This window comes from Diplodia seriata (genome assembly GCF_021436955.1).
Source record: "Diplodia seriata strain FDS-637 chromosome Unknown scaffold_7, whole genome shotgun sequence".
Classification (NCBI taxonomy): domain Eukaryota; kingdom Fungi; phylum Ascomycota; class Dothideomycetes; order Botryosphaeriales; family Botryosphaeriaceae; genus Diplodia; species Diplodia seriata.
The window spans coordinates 2,023,802-2,045,137 of NW_027117314.1; the positions used below are offsets into that span (position 1 = coordinate 2,023,802).

Below are 21,336 nucleotides of genomic sequence, written 5' to 3' on the forward strand. Positions count from 1 at the left end.
ATACTATGCTGTTAGATGACAAGGCGAGACAGATTTGTTTGTTCTTGTAGAGTTCTCTATGCGATGATCGGAAAGGGCATTGGCTGACGTGCAGACAAGACTTACTGTTGCTTAAGTTACTTCTTCAATTACCTCGGTACGGCGAGATGAGCTGTTCTAAAGACATTGAAGATGGGCTGACGCGAAGCCGTAAGATCGCGCTGCATTTGCAAATGCCTACGTATGTCTCCCATCTTTCACCAATCAGCATACATCAGTACTCACCGGTCAAACAGGTTGCGGGTCTGAAAGAGGACATTGGTCTCCATGGAGCGCAGTACAACGTCCTTTTATCGGTGATGACCGCCGGGTACGCTTCTCGGAACGTGGATATTGAAATAAGGCAGCACGCTCACAGGTTTCACCAGATATGTCATCGCTCAGATCCCACATGGCATCATGATCCAGAAGATCCAGCCACAGATCTGGCTGCCGTCGATGATGGCGCTCTGGGCAGGCCTGACGATGTGCACCGCTGCCTGCAAGACTTACGAGCAGATGTGCGTCGTTCGATTCTTCCAGGGCATGGCCGAGGCGAGCACGTACTGCGGGACAATGTATGTCATAGGATCTTGGTAGTAAGTTTCGTCCCATTCGTGACTCTAACCTCCCTTGATGGAAGTGTATGTATTGCTGGGGTTGAACCACTGACGCTGTGGGTGGTAATTTAGCAAGCCGCTGGAGATTGCGAAGAGAACTGCCATCTTCACTGCTGTAGGGCAGGCCGGAAGCATGTTTGCCGGTGCGATGATGACTGCGGTTCATCAGAGCATGGATGGCTATGTTGGGCTGCCTGGGTGGAAGTGGGTTTTCCTCATCGGTAAGTCAAGTTCCTCATAACCCTAAGCATGTCAGCCATGCCGATGAAGTGCGCGTGAGCTGATCCCCAAAAGACGGAATCATCACCCTGCCCGTCGCCATCGCAGGGTTCGTCTGCTTCCCCAACATCCCCGAGAACACCAAAGCGCACGCCTTCGCCTTCAAAGACGAAGACCTCCAGCTAGCCATCTCGCGGCTGCCACCGAAGCGGAAAGACGCCCACGACGTCTCCCCGCTCTCCCTCATCAAACGCATCCTCGGCCAACCATACTTGTGCGTCAATTCCCCCCACCCCCCCCCCCCCCCCACCCAGCACCGAGCATCCCCAACCAACACCACCACCACCACCAGCTACATCCTCGGCGTCTTTTCCCTCGTCACCGGCGCCCTCGAGGCCTACTGCGTGCAATCCCTCTTCCTCCTCTGGCTCAAGGCGAACGCGCCGCGCTACACCAGCAGCCAGACGACGACGTACCCGCTCGGGGTGCAAGCCGTCGCCATCGCGTCCAACATCGCCGCCGCCCTCTACATGGACGCCACCGGCCGGCGCCTGCCCGTCGGGCTCGCCGCGTGCGCGTTCCAGCTCGTCTCCGCGATCCTCCTGCTCGCGCGGCCGATGCCGCCCGCGGGCACCTTCGTCGCCTTCTACCTGGCGGGCACGAGTTACATGGTCAATCCGCTGCTGTTCGCGTGGGCCAACGTCATGCTGAAGCGGCGCGGCGACGAGGCCGCCCGCGCCGTGCTGCTGTTCTGGCTGAACGCCGTCCAGAGCGCCCTGTACACGTTCTGGGGCGTCGCGCTGTATCCCGCGGACGACGCGCCGTATTGGCGCAAGGGTGGCGTGGCGATGGTCGTGGTGGTGGGCGTGCTGGCCGGGTGGCTTTGGGTGGTGGAGTGGGTGAGTCTGTTGGTTTTTTTTTTTTTTTTTTGGTTCGTTTGTTTGGAAGAAGAAGGGTTTTGATTACTAACGCGTGTGGGTGGGGGGGGCAAAGCTTGATAGGAAATCGATTGCTGAGCAGCTCGTGATGGGGGCGGAGGGAGAGGAAGATGGAGGGGTGGCAGTGGCTCAGGTCAGGGCTGGTGAAGGGGAGAGGTGCTAGATTACTCATAGCGCCCGCAGTGGAGTGGATAGAGGGTTCACCTCTGCTCAGTGGTGGTGAGGTCGGTTTGCTTGGCAAAGTGAGTGAAGACGATAGTGGGGTATATAATCCAAACCCGCCACTTCCTTTGCTATCATCCAGCTAATGACGGCTACGTGGCTCGCTGGTCGACCACGAGTCCTAGGCAGCGCTTGAGGGATAAAGCGTACGGATACCAAAAACGGAGATGGCCCCTCGTGTCTCCGTTCTGTAGCGCCACTGCAAATACGGCGGGCTTAGGGAATCTTGCGGGGTCTCGCCCATGTAGCTAGCCACAGTACTGTCAGACCTGGGTTCAATTCCCTACGGCAGCAGCTTCAGTTTTGCCATTTTCTTCTTTTTTTTTCCTGGTCGGTCGAGAGGTCAGTCTACATGGAGTTGACAGACACCCAATTAGCCTGTCGATACTAGAAGCTCCCACCTGCGTTTCCTACTAGTTTCAGCTACTAACGGGAGTGGCCACGAGGACACGAGCGCGAGCCGAACTTCCCTTTCCCGCCCTTTAGACCTTCGACCTTAACGGCACCTGGCGAGCGAAGGAAGCAGTATAGAATTTCGTTCACGCCATCCGGAAGAGTGAACTAACCAGCTACGAGCCATTTAACAAAGCTCTAACACTGTCCAGTCCCCAAGCTTGGGAGCCAAAGACTGAGCATAGGCAAGAGAGCTCGAACTTAGAAAAGCAGAAAGGGTTTTCTCCGAAGGGTTCCCCAAGGATCCCACAGGAATCCCCGGACCCTTCCCAAACCTGCCTCCGTCAATGAAGTGACCCCTTTCAAAAGGCAAACACGATGTTGTAAATAAGGTAGGTAAACTTAGACTAAGAGCGCCGATCTTTTTTCCCTTTAGACTTATAGTTGTAGATATCTTCGCATATCTTTTTTTCTTAGCTTCGAGGGATATACCTCGCCGTGTCTGGATCCCCTACGGCAGCAGCTTCGTTCGGTCTTTTGCTTTCTGCTTCGGCATACGCTGTACCAATTTCCGGCCCTCTGCGGACCAGTCGCGGACAAAGTGCTTCAGGGCTTGCTGTACGTGGGTTTGGACGAGGCGATGTCGGTCTTTGGTCTCCTGGATGAAGTCGTCGAGCTCCTGGCGGCTGATGGCGTAGATGATGTGATGCACCAATATCTACGCGTGGATGAGTTCTGGCGCGAATATGTAGATATGGACGTCACGGGAACGAACCGTCGCTTGCAAACCAGGCTCTTCTGTATCATTTGCTATGTTAAGGTTTTGGAAGTGAGGAGATTTGTGGTGATTTGAAAGCGGATTCTCAAGAGAAAGCGACAATGAGGCCAAAGAAAGCCATAGCAGAAGCAGGTACAGCCGGATAGTAATGGATGGGATTATGTCCTACGCCACAAAGGTATTTCGGTTGAGATGTTTGGCGGAGAGAAGACAAAGAGGTTCTGAGCACCCTGATGTCCGGCGACAACGAAAATCTGCCTGAGTTCCATGGCGTCAAGGCGTGGAACGAGGTGCACAGCTATCTCATAGACAAATCGTAGCTTAGTGACTCACGAGTAAAAATATGGTCACGGGAGATGGTGATGTGGAATGTAGAAGTGAACAGGAACGGCAAGTTCGGCTCGGGTCACGGCACAGCTCCTTCCTTCGGCCCCGCATCGCAATCCCCACCCTCGTCATCATCACAACCGTGGCTCTCTTGCTGCAACGCTCACCTCTCTCTGGGCCACCGTCACATCGAACCGTGTCCGGCTTTCGCCGCGGGCTGCGCCACAATCATCGACTCTCGTATTGGTCGTTTAGGCGCTGGAGAAACGGGCCTGCGTGGCGTTTCGCTGTTCAATCGCCACTTCGACCCCGCCATTTTCAGGGGCTTCCTATTGGCAGCTTCTCTATGCGCGCGCGTTGCACCGACACCATCCCCGCTTTACACCGGTGAGATGTCCATGGCTTTCCAGCGAGTCAGCGCTCACGACAAAGGTTGGACGGCCTGATGGGTGACGTGGTGGCCCCGGCCGGCTGCCAAGTCCTGCAAGCTTTCAGCCGAAAGCTTGTCATTTCTTCTGCGAAGGCTTAGCCCCATTGGTCGCTGCCACACCACTAAGCCCCAGCGCTTCCCGCGGGCCCGTCCAGCCACGGATATCGGGCCATCTAGTCCTGTTTCAGTCAACACGTTGCGGGCTCGTATCTCACAATCAAAGCCCACAGCTGCTCCTGCCGACTTCCCGAGCCCTGCCTCGTCATCCGCTGAGATGACTTCGCTGGCGCTTGCCGGAGCCGAGTAGAACCGCGTTGGCAGTCGCTTCCACTGCCAGGTTTCCCCGACCAGAGTACGAAATCAAGGCGGGAATGACAGGGGGTTTCGTGGCTGGTGGCGCCAATTCTGGACCCTTCTTGCCAGCGTCCAGCTATCGCGCCTCCAACTGCGCCTCGACGTAACGTTTCAGGCGCCGGCCTGTCCCGTCCAATCCCAAGACCTGGTCACATCTGCGGTGCTGACCGTGCAGCCTCGCTCTCCGCGCATTGGCTGCCCCAGCTGCCAGCGACGAGGGGGTTGGAGTCAGATTCCCGGCTAGCAGCATTATCAGCTGCGTGCATAAATACCCTTCGCAGTCTGATCTGACTTCTCGCCTCATCCTCCAAACCAACACTCTCTTCGTGATACACTCGAAAATTCACTTGCACCCGTCCTCTCCCTCTTCTCGTATGTGTCCCACCTTGTTCTTTCCATCGATGAGCTTTCACTCACTGTTTGCTGCAGAATCCTTCAACCACCAAACCCTCCACCCTTCAAAATGCCTGGATCCGCCACTTCCTCCATCAAGTCCATTGTTAAGCCCAAGCCCACCACCATGGGCTGCGGCGAGTCGTGCGACTGCTGTGGTTGCGAGGAATCCTGCTGGTGCGTGGTCATGTAAAGGACCAATACCCCACACGCGCTACGAAGCGACACGATACGTTTGATTGATCACAACGGATACGGCGAAGGAGTTTAAAGAGACGTTTTTTTCGGTCTGCATATGTAGACAGGAGGTGGGATTCTCGGGGTTTATATGTGTTCGCAGAGCTCCTCAATGGCTCTTCTACAAAAAAAAATATCAAAGTTTGAAGTCAACAATTATTCGCGTCGAAAGGTGTTGCTCCTGTGCCCTCACAGTCCCTTTTACTCAGTTACACCAATTGTCACTCCATCGTTCATCGAGACCTACTAACGATAAAGCAACCCCAACGCACTCTATGAGTATACAGGGATCTGTACGGCATCATTCTTAACATAGCACTTCATACTAAGCACTCGGAAGTGTTGACGCAGTCACGATATGCAGGTTACGGTCGACGAGCATAGATATGGCTCGATGCTTTGCTTCCATACCGAATGCTGGCTGGGGACGAGACCCGGTCTCACGAGGAACAGAACTGCAGAATATGATCATTCACAACGTCGTCCTCCATGCCGCATCAAAAATCGGACTGCTGTTCCTTTGAATCCGCTAATGTTAAGACGACTCCTGATCGATTCGCTACAGACATCGCCGACGACAAGCCCAATCGAATGTGCCACCTGCACCCGGTCGACAAGGGAAGAAGATTTCCGGTCATTCTCTAATCGATACACCAGGTCTGTTGCTCTGAGGACCACTCTCCAACGATAGCACCGTACTTATTATCATGAAGACAATGTCCAATCTTTGAAGCGGTGGCAGCTTCAACGGAGAGCATGCTGTCACGCTTGTCCATCGTCTGCTTAAATCTACCTGCGAATCTGGGATGGTCCGCCTTGATAATGAGACCGGAGTCTCCTCGCCGAGCGTACGTCACATTGTTCTCTTCTTTGTATACGAAGACCATGACCATGCTCGTTGAAGGGACTGGACCCTGATCTGAAATGTGTTCCGAAGCAAGAAGCGCAATGCGGCTGAAATTACCCTTTGGAATAGAGAAGAGGAGGGAGTTATGCGCGTAGCACAATACCTCGAATTTCGAGAGAAAGTAGTTCCAGCATCCGTCTCGGCCCCTGATCCAGACGAGATCGTCTATTGGATGAAGCAACGGTAACTCCAGGTTCTCAAGATTGACTGCGTACGCGTTAACGAACAGGCCCTCGGGCGTTGGGAATGCTTGCGGGCGGCCGCGGACGGATCCCGCGTCCAGCCACGGACTGCCGGTACCGAGAAAGGTCTTTGGAGCCCACCCAAACCCCGCATCTTGCAAAGTGCCATATCTCCAGAATAACAGAGACTCTGGGACGGAGTGGACGCTCGACCACAGCATTTTCATTCTGTCAGCGGGCTGAGCTGCTGCGATTCGATCCATGTCGAGTGCCAATAGGCTGCCGACACACAGAGCTTCGTCTTCCGTCACACTCGTACACCGCCGACTCAGACTATTGCAAACGCCTGAGATGTCGAAGATCTTTCCCTCGGATGCATATTTGCTGATCTTCTCGCTCCCACATATACGGCCATAGAGCACCTGAATATCGTTCCAGTTCCCCCAACCTCTTTGCAACGAGAGATAGAACTCTGCTGCTTCCTCTTTGATGCGCGCACATTCAAGGGTAGCATCAGCAAAACGAACCCAGAGAGATTGGGAGAGAGCGCCTTCCTGGAGGGTCCAGAGACGAGACATCCAATTCGAACTGTAAATGTACATGGCCTGATCCAACGTCGATCTGTCGGAAACTGGAAGCCTTCGCAAAGTCGCATCGAGTACGAGAACCTTGTCGGCCAGGGAGTAGGTCTCGCGCATCTTTTTGATTGCCTCCTTCTTCGCATCTCCGGATGTCGAGGGGACGCATAGGGTGTCGATCCAGAAAAGCGTTGTCGCCTCCGATGTTCCTGGATAAAGACTTTGCACGAGCGAGCTGATTTCTTGAAGCTGGCAAATAGGCATTGCGTTGGCATGTGGATTCCCCAACCCGTCTGACCACACGTGGGATATGGCCACGAACGGTGTTGCGGCGGTGTGCTCGACGAGCTCGAGAACCGGCTGCTGTTCATCATGACTGTCGACAAGGGACACGAGTGGAATACGGTCCCGAAGAAGTATAGCACTGGGATCGACAGCCAAGAACCCGCATTTACAGCCCGTCTTTGAGTGAGTGGACTCGTAGTCGGACTTGTCGACCTGGCACGATAGGCATTGCAAGTTCGTGCAATTTGAATGCTTCCGTCCCGGGATGTCGATGTTCCGGAGGTGCGAGTAGAAGATTCGAGTTTCCAGTCCAAAGAAGTCTGTCATCGCAAACACTGCTCGGGGACACCATCCGGATCGGACCATTTCCCGGTTGAGCAGGGACATCAACCCGTTCTGGTCTCTAAAAAACTGAAATCCATTTTCCCTGGCTGGAACACTGGGCGCTTCCCACAATGTCTGATTGACGCTTGATTCTGGATGGTCGGGATGCAGTATCTGTCGAAGAGAGCAAAGAAAGCTCCCCATCGTTGCTAGAGAAAGTAAGAAATGTGGCTCAAGACTGCTGCCAGGATCTCTTCTTATAAAATCGTAGACCACGGATGCCTCAACAAGGCACGAGTCCAAAACTTCAAAGCCTCCCCGGAAGTGTTCGCTATCCCGCCGTTCCTTTTCGATGAAAGCCTCGGATATCTCAACAAGCTTCCGCGTGTGGACAATTCGAAGGCCATTCTGATCTGTGCCGATGAAGTCCGAAAATCGCATTGAATCTCCGAAAAAAGTGTACAACAATCCGAAGAAGAGCCACTCTTGCAGGAATGAGCCAGCTTGCTCACTGGGTCTGCCTTCAGGGCCGTTTAGCCCTGTCCACGTGGATCGGGTAAAGAGCTCATCCCGGCTCCAGCCTGCCCGCTTAGGGTACGATATGAAGTCGCCCTTGTCGTACTCTTTCAAGCAGACATACTGAATACATGGTAGAGGGCGTGATGGGTCTTTGGGAAGCAAAACATGGTCCATCGTGTTGATGAAAGGTGGACATGTATCAATGGAGATGGACCGCTGTGAGATTTTGTTGAAAAGTAAGACTGGCTAGCCTTGTCTCTGCACAGATAAGCTGACTGCAGCTTCCTTGGCGTCTGCGTGTCCGTCTTGATGTGGTGATAAAGACGGGAGTTTGCGGGGAGCCATCACGCCACCCAGCCTTGCGCCACTGAGATAACAAGGCAGCAGTGCCAGCATTCGTTTGCCTTTAATACTTAGTGGGTGAGTGCTTCCAAAGGCCGAGAGCGCCACTTTGCGCAGCATGGTTTTGACGATATGAAATTGATTCCCTAAAGCTGGTCTTTAATCACGTAGTGACTAAAAGTGACTACGACAAATCTGCCCGCCTTCATTGTATCAAGTTAATTCATACGGTTTGAAGCGGTGATAATATGCCAATGTAACATTGTGAGATATAATGCTAAGAAAACAATCACTGTTCACACAACTTTGCTTCCGCCCTTGGTACTTCACAAGCCCCTCACGAGGAAACCTTTTCAGTCTTCGTCTCCTTCTTCGCCTCACGCTTTCCACCCTGTTTCTTCTTCTTGTCATCACCAGTGGGCGTCGGCGTCGCACTCGACGTCTTAGTCTTCTGCTCCAGCGTCGTCGAAACCGTCGTCGACGACACCGTCGTGGTGCTCGTTGTCGTCGTACTACTCCTCGGCACCGGCGTCGTCGTCGCAACCGCCGCCGTCTTACTCTTCTTATCCTCCGACGTCGCCGTCGTCGAAGAGCTCGTCGTCTTGCTCTTCTTGTCCTCCAGCGTCGTCGAAGCCGTCGCCTTGCCCTTCTGCTCCGACGTCGTCGTCTTACTCTTCTGCTCCTCCAACTTCGTCGTCGTAGCCGTCGCCTTGCCCTTCTGCTCCGACGACGACGACGACGACGACTTCTTCGTCGCACTCGTAGCAGCCATCGTCGCACCCGTAGCAACCATCGTCTTGTTCTTATCATCCGCAGACGTCGTCGTCTTGGCTTCCTGCTTCCGCGCAACGAGAACGAGATCGTTGTCGAAAATGTGTTCGTTGCTGTGGTGCTCGTGGTCGCTCGCCAGCTCGACATGGGCCGGGTCGGCGGCGGGGACGGTGACATCGACGTCGACGTCGCGAGGATGGGCAGGCGATTTGTGGGTTTTGGAGACGGCGACGCTGCCGTAGCTGGCGGAGGTCAACGGGGCGCATATCCCTGACATGGCCCCGATGGCGACGAGGGCCAGGATGGTGGTGGTTTGTGTGGAGCGCATGCTGGCGGGGGTTTGGTGGTTTCCGGTTTGTTGGGTGGGTGGTGGTGTTTTCTTCTGAGGGCGTAATGTATGTGCAAACGCTGTGCACTACTGATGCCGCCAGGTGGGGAGATGGAAGTCGAGTGATGGTTCAGTCGACAGGGTTGTGTAAAGAAGTTGGAAGGGGAAGATCGAAGAGCTGGTCTTCAGTGAAGAGGTGAGAATGGTTGAGTTGATGAATGCTGAAATTCGGTGCACAGCGTCAATCACTTAAGTATCTTCCCACCCTGTGCTCTGCAATCATTTCAATTACCACTACCACAAGTGTACACTCTTCAGCGTTTACCGTGTCTGCAAATCTGGAATTGTTTTTTCGTTGTGTGGGAGCCCTGTACCAAGCACAAACCACTATCAAATCCCCCACACCGTGCAGCCGTTCGCCTTGGCAATACTCAGCCACGTTCCAGATCGGTGTCTAGGCTTTTCCGAAGGTCTTCTGGAAAGGGAAGAAGAGGGGAAGGGTCTGCCAAGTATTGTGAGCACATTCGTTGCCGTCATCCGCAATTGGCAAGACTGGGCACTTAGCGCTAATGTTGTCGCCGTTTGCGGCAGGGCTGGAAATCTAGGCAGTCTGGCTTCTGCTAGCCCTACAAGCCGTCATACAGTCCACGGTTTCCCTATATCATTTCGCCACCTAGGTTGGTTGTGGGGTAGAGGCAGACGGCGGCGGAGCTGTCTTGGCACAGCGAAGCGCTGCGGGCCTGGGCCGGGCTTCGTTCTCGGCATGTCTACACACCACTAATTCTTCAGAGACTTGAACATATGACAGGGAGCTAGTCCGGCCGTTCTAAAAAGTTGCCAACACGTTGTTTCTGTTGAACATGAGAGTTGAAGACCATCGTCACTGCTACATGTTTAACAGCAAGTGAAGAACGCGGACAAGTCCAATATAACAAAGCCGAATAAAATCAGACTCTTCTAAAGACTTGCCTACAAGGCTTCGAATTGTTACGAAGGACAACGAGGGGAAAGAGAGCTGACTGCCCATCCAGATCCGTCAACCGATTCTTCAATAACTTTAGCTAAAGTCGTGTGCCAAGCAGTCTAGAAACAGTATCCACTGATTTCAATATTCCTGCAATATTGAAGCTAATCCGCTGTCAACTATTTTATGTAGGCGTCAAGCTTGAGAGAAATTTCCGTTTTCATCGAACCAGACACTCAAGCACACTGCTACGCCTGACAGCTCCACAGTCAGGAGCAAAGCATATCAACTGCTTGCACGAGATTAAAGTAAACTTGAATAGACAAATCCAGGTATTTCATCTTCTCTACGTTCTCTTCTCACTGATTACGGTACGTGTATGATATTAGCCACCGTCTCGCAGTCAGATAAGAAAGGAAGTGAATAAACTCCCTCTCCGGCATTAGGCTGGCTCCAAGAATACGTGAGCAAAAAAGAACAAGAAAAAAAAACTGTCTTCGGCGACGCCACTCTTTTCCTGCAAACCCCCACACAATCTAGCTCTACACACTCCCTCCCCTGTTGGGCCCACTTCGTACGTATACAATTCGCAGCAGGATAAAGAAGAACAGCCGAAACCCCTTGCGTCCGCGTCATCCGGTCTCAAGAGAAACGAATCCCAGGCTCTCGGCCCTCAGCCATCGTAAAGATTGACGAAGGAGTCGTGCGTAACTGATGACAAGCCCGTTGGAAAACCAGTCATGACCATCTGAAACAAGTAGGGACAGAAAATGACTGATGGAAATAAAATCTGTCTCTTAAAAACCGGCATTCCCAAGCGCCACGCTTTGCCATGAGAATGTAAAAACTCTCAATATGATAATGTACTCCCTCGCGCCCAAATGTATTTTTCCCCATGATGCGTGTAACACTCCCAAAGAATTAAGGAGAATAGAGGCGGAGCCGGAAAATTACAAAGATCTCCAATATGAGAAAGGAACAATCCTGGCCACCCCTTCAACGACAGGTGGGTCAGATTGGTAATCGCCTCTTGTTACAGTGGAAAAAAGGAAAGCTTGGTAGAACACGTAATAAATCTGGGTTCTGTCTTTTAGACTGAATGGAACGTCCTCCGGACAAATGAAATGTTGCATCCTCTCCGGTACGGATTCGATAGGCGGCGATGGAGGGATGATCGCTTGTTTATAGTCCATACGCACCAGCACGGCTAGCATGGAGCTTTACAACAGGTATAGGCGTCCGCCCTAAGTCCTTGTGTTTCCGGAGTAGATCTTAAGCAGTCTGAGCTTCAACGAACGGCCATCTTCAGGCACACCGTGGCTTCAGCCGCATCAACTCCCGTTGTTGAGATTGTCTGCCGGCGGAATGTCCTCAATCTCCACGGCGCCATCCACTACTGCGTCTGTAGCGGGAGCTTGTACGGCTTGCGCCAACGCTTGTGATTCAGGACTTGTGATGGCAGCTGCCGCAAGAGCTCCTGGAGGTTTAGACATCGAGGCGCGGTTGATCTTCTTTTTGCCTGTCTTAGGCTTATTCTGCTCAGGAGGCAGCTCGCTCGTGAAAGTTTTCCACTTCCGCCAGCCGTCATAGTCGATGAGAGCCTGCATGCACCCCCATTCTTTCACCTTGCGCTCCAGCCAAACGAAGTTGACAGGCTTGAGCCAGTTAGCAAACATTCAATGATGGGTCAGGTGGTTTCAAATTTACCTTGGTCAAGAAATCATTGCAACCTGCGGCAAGAGCCTCGTGCCTGTCACTCTGAAGAGAACTGGCAGTAAGGGCAACGATGATGACAGGACTCTTGAATATGATGCCGTCGCCGAGCTTGTCGTTCGCCTTTGGCTCTCCGTTGGTCTCGGGTCGTTCCTTTGGTAGTATCGGCGCTGTGTTGCTGGCACTGCTGTTGCTGAAAACACCAATGTTGTTCACTCTCTCGAGACGCCTGATCTCTTTCGTTGCCTCCAAGCCGCTCATGATGGGAAGTTGGATGTCCATGAGAACCAAGTGAAATCCTCCTGCGCGCCATTTAACGACGGCATCTCTGCCGTTCATGGCCGTCTGCCAACGGACTTTCAGACGTTTCATGAACGCCTCCAACAGCTTCAAGTTGATGATGTTGTCTTCGACAATCAGAACATTGATGGGAGGGACCGAGCCGTCGAGCAGACCGGAAGGCAAGCTCGGCGCATCTGCATCCTTGTTCTTCTTTCTTTTCGGCTTCCGAGGATCAGGTGACTGAATCCTTGGCGTCGGTGGTGTCGAAGTCTTCTGTGGAACAGGTGCGGCTTCGGGCGCCGGGGGTGTCGGTAGAGGGGGCGCAGCGGGGGCGGCGACGTGTTTTGTTTCAGATGCACCAGAGTCGAGGCGTCCGCGGTTGGGCCGAGAAAGGTGTTGCGAGGTCGACGTGGAAGAGACGGGATGGGTGCCCTGGGTTGGAGAGGAGGTGAGGTTCCGGTGAGGTCTCGGGCGACCCGACCGTTGACGAGTGGCACCGGGTGAAGGGAGCGGAGGTACTTGACCGGTGGTAAGGACAGCAATTGACCGAACATCGCTGTGAGGGTGCGATTGGCGACTATCGTGCGACAACGACGTTAACGACGCAGGAGAAGGTGCGCCGAGAGCCGGCGGCATGGGTGGGAAGTAGTCGGCGTCTGTTTCCGCAGGCCGGTTCTCCCCATAGTATTGGGCGACATGCGGCACCAGGGGTACGCGCGGCGAGGGCTTTGGGGTGCGCCTTTGAGGCACATCGATTATCAGGGCTTCATCGACCGTCTGGCCGCCGGGAAAGTATTCGTCAAGCGTGCGGCACATCTCCTCCTCGGGACCAAGTGTCCTCTCCATGGGGCGGGCAGCAGGGTCGCGCGAAACAATGCGCAGGACCACGTCGGGCGAGTCGTAGCTGCGACCCAGCGAATTGGCATACTTCTTCAGGATCATGTCGCGCACATCGTCGACCAGGTCGTCTTCCCTTATCTGGACCAGGGTGGCCGAGGCGCCCGGGCGCTTGACCCAGATCTTGCGGTGAAGCATGCCGGCGTTGATGGAGAAGTAGTCCTCCTGGGCGCTGTTGGCGGTCGAGGGACGGGTCCGCTGCGAGTCGAGCAGGGTCTTGATGACTCGGGCATTCGAGTTGTGCACCAGCGACTGGCGGCGGACGGCGAGCGGGCGTTGCTGTCGGGGCGACGCCAGGGCCTCGGGCGTGGGCAGCGGGTGCAGGGCCTCGTCGGACTCGTCGCGCAGGTCGGGGACGGCGAGGGTGCTGGGGAGGTCGAGGCCCAGCTGCTTGGGCGGCTCGTCGGGGGCGGGCGAGGGCTCCTCGAGCGCGAGGGTGGGCAGCGGCGGTGGTGCAGGTGGTTGCTGGGCCTGCTGCTGCAGATCCTTTGAGGTTAAGCTCTCGGACCGGTCGGCGATCGTTTCAGACGGCCGGTCCCGCGATTGGTGTTGATCAGCGCGCAGCTGAGACGGTTTCTCCGGCTCCAGCGGCGACGGCAGCGACTCTTTGCTCAAGGCGGAGAGCGGCGGCGGAGTCCTGACGCTGTGGGTGCCCGACGAGCGGGCGCGGGGCGGCAGGGGCAGAGGCGACGAGGTGGGCGACGGCTGCGAGACGATGCTGCGCGCCTTTTCAGAGCCCGCACCCACCGCTGCCGAGGATGCGGCGTCGCTGGCGGCCGTCGACGCCGTCGAGCTCCGGCGGCTGCCCAGCAGCTTGGAGCGCGCGCTCTCCAGCCGCAGTCGGAAGGGCATCTTCCACCACGTCGCCTCGGGATCGTGGTCGTTGCCGGCACAGAGCATCCAGGACGCGCAGAGAACGGGGGGGCGCGGTGGGCAGCGCGCTGCGGCGAAGCAACAGAGGCGGCTCGTGCAGGGGCCTGGGGTCGGGTCGACTGCTAGCAGCGGATCGGCATGTCGCGTGGCCGGCGCGTGATAAGAGCAGCAGCGAGGCGGGCGTGCGAGGGCCGGCGAGGATGCGGGCGACAGTTGTAGGGAGCTGCGGCGCGCGCAATGGAGCGGCGGGTGGACTTGCGCCCTGGGTGTTGACGGAGACGGGGAGAATGCGAATGCGCAGGCGAAATGGCATCCGGCAGCCGCTCTCCAAATGCTCCTCATCTCTCGATCCAATCACCCGCGCCAGCGCATCCGCCGCCTCACGCTGGAGAAGGCCCGGTGCTTCGTACCCGCTATCTAGCAAGGCTTGCCCTGTCTGCGCGGGCTGCTGATACTCGTTCACCTGCGTATGCTCTGGTGGCGGTCCTCGGCCGTTGGCATGCGCTTGCCCGCAGCGAGCTCGCGGCCAGCGCCTCTCCCGGTACTCTCCATCCGGCCGCGTGGTGGGCGTGCTCGTGCCCCCTACTCCTAGCTCACGAACAGGTTCCGTGCTTGTGTTTCGAACGCTGGAGGTTGGCGCGCTAGCCGGCCGGACGACCCTCAGCGTCGCCAGCATGTCTCGAAGAGGAAATCGCCATTGGACACCGCACCTTTCGACAACGCACCCCTCACCGACTCTGCTCCTGCAAATTTTCACACTGCAGTTCTAGAGCGCGACCTCATGCCTCTGCCTCGCCGTCGCCGTTTTGCCCGGCCTGCGCCTTCGAATCCCCCTTTCTTTGCCACCGTCGCGGGGATCCTTCCGGATGCGGCTGTCTTTTTTTATTGCTTGATTGCGGCCGAGCAGTCTACGCCACGTCCTCTCGCCTCTTTCTTCGCCAGAACTTGGAAAGAAATGCCTAGGTGCCGTTTTATTCAGGCACGCTGCCGCTGGATGTCCGCACGAAATTGCCAGCCGATCCCACTCCTGCACCTGTGCACGTACGAGGCCGCCGACGCGTGCAGCTGCGCGAGCGGCACCGCAACAACAACAAGCAGACATGGTTGTGGTATGATGGATGCTACCTATAACACAAGCTGGGCTCAAATAGGTCGTCTATAGTGGAGCTGCACGTCCGCGTGCTGCCCAACGATCGAGATCCAAAGCGCCAAGATCCTCGATCTGCTCGTGTTCCAACCACCAACACCCGGTGGATCATGGCACCTGAGTCCAGGAAAAAGTGGTGGCCGGGGCGGGCTGGTCCAGATTCCGGTGCTCGGCGCAGCTGCCATGACAGCTGTCACGGCCTCGTGCTGCCCGACTGATGCACGTTTGACCACCACGCGTGCCCCGCATCCCTAAGGCTGCGCGTTGGATGAAGAATGTGGCGCAGAATTCGATCTGCGCGTTCGTGATAGCGCCATGCACCCGCGGCCAGATCGAGGCATGCACGCGGACCACTTGGGAGTCAGGGTGTAGTAAGCCGCGCCACATCTTTCGCTGCACTTTCGACCATATGGCCAATCCAGTGCTGTGAAGGGACCGTGAAGAGTCGGGCTGGAGTGGTTGGCTGGACCATCCGCTGCATGCCGGGGAACCCCAGTAGGGCCGATGACGCAAACGCTAGTGCCATGTTCGAGCAAGAAAGCAGCAGGGAAAAGAAAATAAGAAGGGCGAGGAAGAAAAGGCAGAGCCACTGCACAACAGCTGCATTATTCCCCGATCCCACTCCAGCCTCTCCCTCGGCGGCGGTCGACGGACCGAACCGAACGGAAAACACTGTCATCGGTGCGAATAAGCTCAGAAGCGGCTTAGTCCGATCTCCAATCAGAATGAATCATTATGGGTATGTAGATGGCGGGGTGAGAATGTGACGATCTGATAGGACGAGGTGCTCGAATGGGGCTCGGCCTGAGGATATAAGCCTGTTGGTGACTCAGGGCGAGGCAGCAATCGTCATGCAGAGCGCAGGTTCTCTGATGAGAATGACACATGGTTCGGTCGAGAAGTCGTGGATGCGAAAGCGCATGTCGTCGTTGAGGCTCGTGGATGTCGCTTAGATAATAAGCCAGTCAGATCAGGCAGGCGTCATGGCCGCTGCGCCCGCCGACACCATGTCCGCGATCCACGCCACCATCCATCATGTAACATTTATCCAATCTCCCTTCCCGTCCAGTTTTCCCTCAGCTTCGGTCGAGCAGGCTCACAGCACCTCCGCTTGACACACCCAGCGTCCCGTAGCAGAACGCCTGCCGCCCCGCGTTCCCCATGCCAAAGAAGTACCAGCCGAGCTACAACAAGTCGTCCAGCAACTACGTGCATCCATCCCTGTCCTCGTCTCGAGAATCCCCCGCCGGCAATGCAGGTCCATCGTCTTCGCAGTCCGTCAACGACCGCCTGAACCAGCTGCGCCGCGAGCAAGCTCCCCGCTCCGCCATCGACCGCCGAAATGAGCTCGCCGAGTCTCTCACCGCGCGACCAGTCCACCCCGCCGTGAGGCAAATCCTCAACCTGCCCGAAGTCGCCGCCCCTAGGCCACGCGTTATAGCCAGGACAGGCAACGGTCGGCGCGTCCCGGGCCCTTCGGCGCCACAAAGTTGGTTGGAAAGCAGCAGACATGCAGCGGAATCTACCCCGCAGGCCCCCAGGCTATGGAAGGTCATGAGACCGCGCTTCACGGAACGATTGCCGTCACAGCGGAGCTTGGTCCACTACACCTGCAAAACGTTGGCCAAGAACTGGGAGTCGTTGCTGGAGTACGAACAGCACTACCTGGGAACGCTACCTGTGCAGCTCAAGGACATTCTTCTCAGCTACCTAGCGGCATATGGCCCGGAAGACGGCATCACCCTGGAGACTTTGCGGATTCTATTCCTGACCGACCACGAACTCGATGATGCCACGGGCAGCGATGAGCTCGTGCACCTCGATCTCACCGGTATGGTCTCGAAACAGTTTACGCTTGGAGAGATCACAAAATACATCACGCAGGTCCCGGGTCCCAAGAAGGATGCCCTTGCCGATGCAATGAACAATCTTTCAGTTGATACCGAGGTTGCAGATTCTTGGGAAGACGCAGAGGAAGCCGAGCTGCCCGTCCTACCAAAATCGTCTCTTAACCCTCGGTTCCCTAATTTGACTCACTTGTCACTTGCATACCCACGGATGACATCGTGGAGCCAACTCTTGACGCTGTCGTCCCATCTTCCAACTCTCACCCATCTGTCCCTGGCCTTTTGGCCCAGGCCGACCATGACTCCTCACGCAACTACAGCATCGATGGATAGCCAGCATGGAAGAGTAAGCCTTGGCGGTACTCACTTTTACTCCGAAATGGACGACGACTGGCAAGAAGCCGCGAACATTTTGCGCCGTTTGGCAAACAACACATACTGTCTCAAATGGCTTGACCTTTGCGGTTGCGATTGGACCTCTGCGCTGGTATGGGGTATCGACGACCGCCAAGTTTCGTTCCCTCACGCACGTCGCGGCCTGGGCAACACTAGTGATTGGGATATCAAGGACGCCAGGCCCTGCCCCGACTGGAACGGCAGCTGGCGGCAGGTCACGTACATCAATCTTTCCCAAGGCTGGATACCGCACAGCGTCCAGGCCATTCGGGCGTTGCCTGCTGGCATGTTGAGTTGCGAACTGCTCAGTTTCCTCAGAAGCGATAGAGGGAGGAAGATGGTAGAGAAGGTGCCGGCGGGCGAAGCGCAGACGCCTCACCAAACGCGGCGATGGATCGAAAAGGAGGGAGAGAATAGGAACATTGCTCATGCGATTAACAATCTGAGGAGATCGTCCAAGGGGCCGTATTGCGAAGTCGATTATGGCTGGTCGAGCGACATTCTCTCGGGCTCGAGCAATTATGATGAAGTTTTCGAGGTATGAGCAGGGTAGGATGGAACTCAAAGGTTGGATGAAGAACAGTTTTGGATCGGTGGGTCAAACTTTGCCCGTATTACTGGGCTTGTAATCTCTGGGTCTCACGACAATTCGGCGGTGGGTTGAAGGCTCTCACAGGTGTTCATAAAAGTAAAAATTTAGACTTGATTTGACTTCCGGAATTCAAGATCAAGAACTTCTCTCAGTAGCCCTCAGTTTCGCTTTCTTGGAAATATGTTTCCTTCTTGTCTTATATTTACATATTTACACTCTCTGAAGTGCGTACGTATCTGGGTGCAGAATGGGAGGGTCTCAGACTCAACGGTAGATTCGCGTCTTGGAGTATATGACTGACAATGACTGTGGGAAACGACTGCGGTTGCCGATCGTGTGAAGCGACAGAGTCATCAAGTATGAAAGGATGAATCCTGGAGTTTCCTGTATTAAACGGCCTGCAGCTGCTGCTCCAGATGAGGAAATAGTATGCCTAAATCTTCGCCGCCGGCCTTCCCTTCACGCATCACTTAGTTTCTTTTCCAGAAGATCGTTGCCATCGGAAGCACTCTGTCTAATTCTCCCCCAGAACGGAAAAGGTTATCCACTATACCGAAGACTACGTGAAGGTGGACCCCGAGCTCCACGTTTGAGATAAGTGCCTCGTGGAGTGGAACGCGTCAGGAATCTATCCGCTGCTCAGCTCCTCTTAAGTGCCAGATTGGCTGCAAATGCCCATACCAAAGAGCCTGGGCGTCAAGACAACCCTCATACGGCTACGACTCCTCAGCGAGCGCGTCCCGCTGCTCCTGACCCGACCGTCGAGCGAGCCTACCCTCTTGTCCATATTTTGACACGCTTCATTAATTTTAGCGACTGTCAGCTGGACTCAAAGGTGCGTCGCATTGGGTGTCCAGAGATCTGAACTGGCGGTCGACAGGCAGTCTGCGAGCCATCACCTTCTGACAATTCGAAGCGCTGCCCGGGTTACCACTGCAGGTGATTTCGCAAATCACCCTGGCGACGGCCTCCCCCACTTCAGGCTTAGCGTCGAAATCTGTCCCGGTGATCCAGCGGCTTCTGCCATTGCCGGCCGCATATATAAACCCCTCTTCCCTCGGCCTCTCTCTCCTCTTCTTCTTTTCTTCTTCGTGCTACTCCCTTACTGGCGCGTTCGAGGAGGTTGGTGGAAAAGGGACTGAAGGCCTGGGCAGGGCACCACTTCTACCCTGGGGTTTTCTCTGTGGCAACAGAGTTTTTTTTCCCCCTGCGTTGGCAATGAGGAAGTTTTCCGAGCCTTCGCGCCTTTCGTTGAACGACTGGGCTCTGATCCGGTCGTCGAGGAAGGGATTTGCTTAAGAGAAAAAGCAGCCACTGCTTAAGACAAGAGCCTTCGATTAAGAGAAGAGCCATTGGAGCTGCGCCAGCCGCGCTCTCGCTCATCGTCGTGGTGACGCGACCTCAAACCCCTCGCGCTGCGCGTTCGCGGCGACGAGCGCCTCAGCAATGGTGGAAGGGTCGAGCTTCTTCGCGTCGATTCAGCTGTCCTTCGGCTTCACGACGTCATCGTTGAGCACGGCGATGGTGTCGCGGTCGGCGGCGACGGCAACAGCGGCGGCCAGCGCGTCGTTCATGGCTGCGAGCTTCCTACCGGCGGTGATCTTTGGGTTGTGCGTCTCCACGAAGCCTTACTTTTATGCGACCAGGCCTTCAACTCGCCACCCCAGCCTCTCACCCCAGCAGCAGCGTTGAGGTTCAGCGCAGGTACCCCGCGCCCAGACCCAAGGCCAACGAAACCCTCATGGACATGGGCGGCGGCGATCATGCCTCTACAGACCTACACCACCTCCGACCGCAGCAGTAGGAAAGACAGCCGTCTGCCATCCCTCTCACGAGCTTCAACTCCCGCGTCAAGTGAGATTGCACACAGGCTCATAAGAAAGACCGTTAGCTCATCACCATACCGCGTGTCTACACCCCGCAGAGAACCCATTACCACCCACCTCACCCAAACCGCTTCCAACTCCCCAAAAGCAGACGCGACCCAAGCCGAACAAAACAACCCGCCGCCCGCCGCCCGCCCACACCGTCCCCCCCTCTAACGATCAAACCAACAACGCCCCACCATCCGTCGTAACCACACTCCCGGTAGCATTCCCATCGCGCATGAGATACAAAAACGCCTCCGCCACATCCTCGACCCTGCCCACCCTCCCCGTCGGCAACCTCCCCTCCAACTCCTCAAACACCTTCCTTTTCCCCCCCTCCCCGCCTTCCACCATACCGTCCCACAACCCCGTATCCACCGCCCCCGGCGCGACGCAATTCACGCGTATCCGCGCGGGCGCCAGGTCCAGCGCCAGCGACCGCGTCATGCCCAGCAGCCCGGTCGCGAAGCCGCCGACGACGGCCCAGCCGGGCAGCGGGCGGTGCGCGACGGTGCCGGAGGTGATCGTGAAGGACGACAGCGTGTTGGGAGGGAGGACTTGTGTTGCGGCGCGCGCGCATGCCAGGGCGCCGAAGAAGCGTACTGTCCCGGCGCGGCGCACGCGCGCGGTGGTGGCGGAGGCGAGCGGGATGGTGGCGAGGGCGTCGCCGGCGCTGTAGACGATGTGGTCGATGGTGGTGGTGGTGGTGGTGGTCTTGCTGTCGCCTGTGGGCGAGGGCCGCGAGGTGATGGTGGCGAAGAGGTTGGCGGCGTTGGCGTCGAGCGCGTCGTCGTCGGCGGCGCCGAGGTCGCAGACGACGCCGGGCGAGATGCGGCCCTCGCGCGCGGCGGTGGGGTAGGCGGCGGACAGGGCGTCGACGGCGGCGGCGAGGCGGCCGGCGTTGGACGATGAGATGGTGACGGCGGCGCCGTGCTCGAGCGAGGCTTCGGCGACGCCGTAGCCGATGCCCGCACTGCCGCCGATGATGAGGACGTGCTTGCCGGCGAGCTTGGAGATGTATTTGCGTTGGTCTGTCATGGTGGTGGTGGTGGCGTGTTGGCGGATGAAGTGTTGTTGGGGGGTTTAATGTGGTTTTGGGTCTTGATGCGTGGCAGTGACGGGGAGCTTGCGGTCGGTTGGGTTAGCGGAATTCATCTGTCGAGAACTCGGTTGGTTTATATAAATACTAGATTCACGGTGTCTGGGTGGTTGCGTTCACAAGGGAAAGTTGAGATGCATGATGGTTGGTGGTGGTCGCGGGGTCGGAGTTTGCACGGAGTTAGGTGGATGTGTCAGTCGAAGGGTCTTTGACGTCAGCACTTCATACATGGACCGGGAGAAGCAATACCTAGCCCCTCGTGAGAAGAGCGTCATGATCCAATTGGGTAGAATGGTCATGTCTCGTACCTGCTCTTCGCGAAGATGTCCCTGACTGCATAGCGTCAGTTTGTAATACACGGATCTACGGTTAACTCCGTACAAGTGCAGTCGAGCAGCAGCAGCTTGTAGAGTAAGCTGCAGTCATACAAATCCTCCTATGAGGCGCGTTGCACCAGGACTCCGCGTGAATTGGTGCAGTTCAGCAAGCTTTG

At 56.1% G+C, this 21,336-nt stretch overlaps 5 protein-coding genes across 5 annotated transcripts; 2 read left to right on the top strand and 3 right to left on the bottom strand.

The window, feature by feature from the left end:
- Positions 1 to 438: 438 nt before the first annotated feature.
- Positions 439 to 1,819, top strand: SLS55_007352 (uncharacterized protein; the record flags this gene model as incomplete). The annotated part of the gene is made up of 4 exons (XM_066778772.1): positions 439 to 596; positions 711 to 859; positions 933 to 1,131; positions 1,210 to 1,819. The coding sequence occupies 4 exons, from the start codon at positions 439 to 441 to the stop codon at positions 1,817 to 1,819; spliced, it is 1,116 nt and encodes a 371-aa protein (XP_066631209.1).
- A 6,584-nt stretch (positions 1,820 to 8,403) lies between these two features.
- Positions 8,404 to 9,014, bottom strand: SLS55_007353 (uncharacterized protein; the record flags this gene model as incomplete). Its single annotated transcript, XM_066778773.1, has 2 exons — positions 8,404 to 8,950; positions 9,007 to 9,014. The coding sequence occupies 2 exons, from the start codon at positions 9,012 to 9,014 to the stop codon at positions 8,404 to 8,406; spliced, it is 555 nt and encodes a 184-aa protein (XP_066631210.1).
- A 2,446-nt stretch (positions 9,015 to 11,460) lies between these two features.
- On the bottom strand, positions 11,461 to 13,921 carry MgSsk1 (Two-component response regulator SSK1p; the record flags this gene model as incomplete). The annotated part of the gene is made up of 2 exons (XM_066778774.1): positions 11,461 to 11,784; positions 11,837 to 13,921. The coding sequence occupies 2 exons, from the start codon at positions 13,919 to 13,921 to the stop codon at positions 11,461 to 11,463; spliced, it is 2,409 nt and encodes an 802-aa protein (XP_066631211.1).
- A 2,372-nt stretch (positions 13,922 to 16,293) lies between these two features.
- SLS55_007355 (uncharacterized protein) lies at positions 16,294 to 17,828 on the top strand (the record flags this gene model as incomplete). Its single annotated transcript, XM_066778775.1, is given in 2 exon segments — positions 16,294 to 16,299; positions 16,317 to 17,828. 2 exon segments carry the CDS (start codon positions 16,294 to 16,296, stop codon positions 17,826 to 17,828), a joined length of 1,518 nt encoding a protein of 505 aa, XP_066631212.1.
- A 1,526-nt stretch (positions 17,829 to 19,354) lies between these two features.
- Positions 19,355 to 20,782, bottom strand: SLS55_007356 (uncharacterized protein; the record flags this gene model as incomplete). The annotated part of the gene is made up of 2 exons (XM_066778776.1): positions 19,355 to 19,503; positions 20,101 to 20,782. 2 exons carry the CDS (start codon positions 20,780 to 20,782, stop codon positions 19,355 to 19,357), a joined length of 831 nt encoding a protein of 276 aa, XP_066631213.1.
- Positions 20,783 to 21,336: the final 554 nt, after the last annotated feature.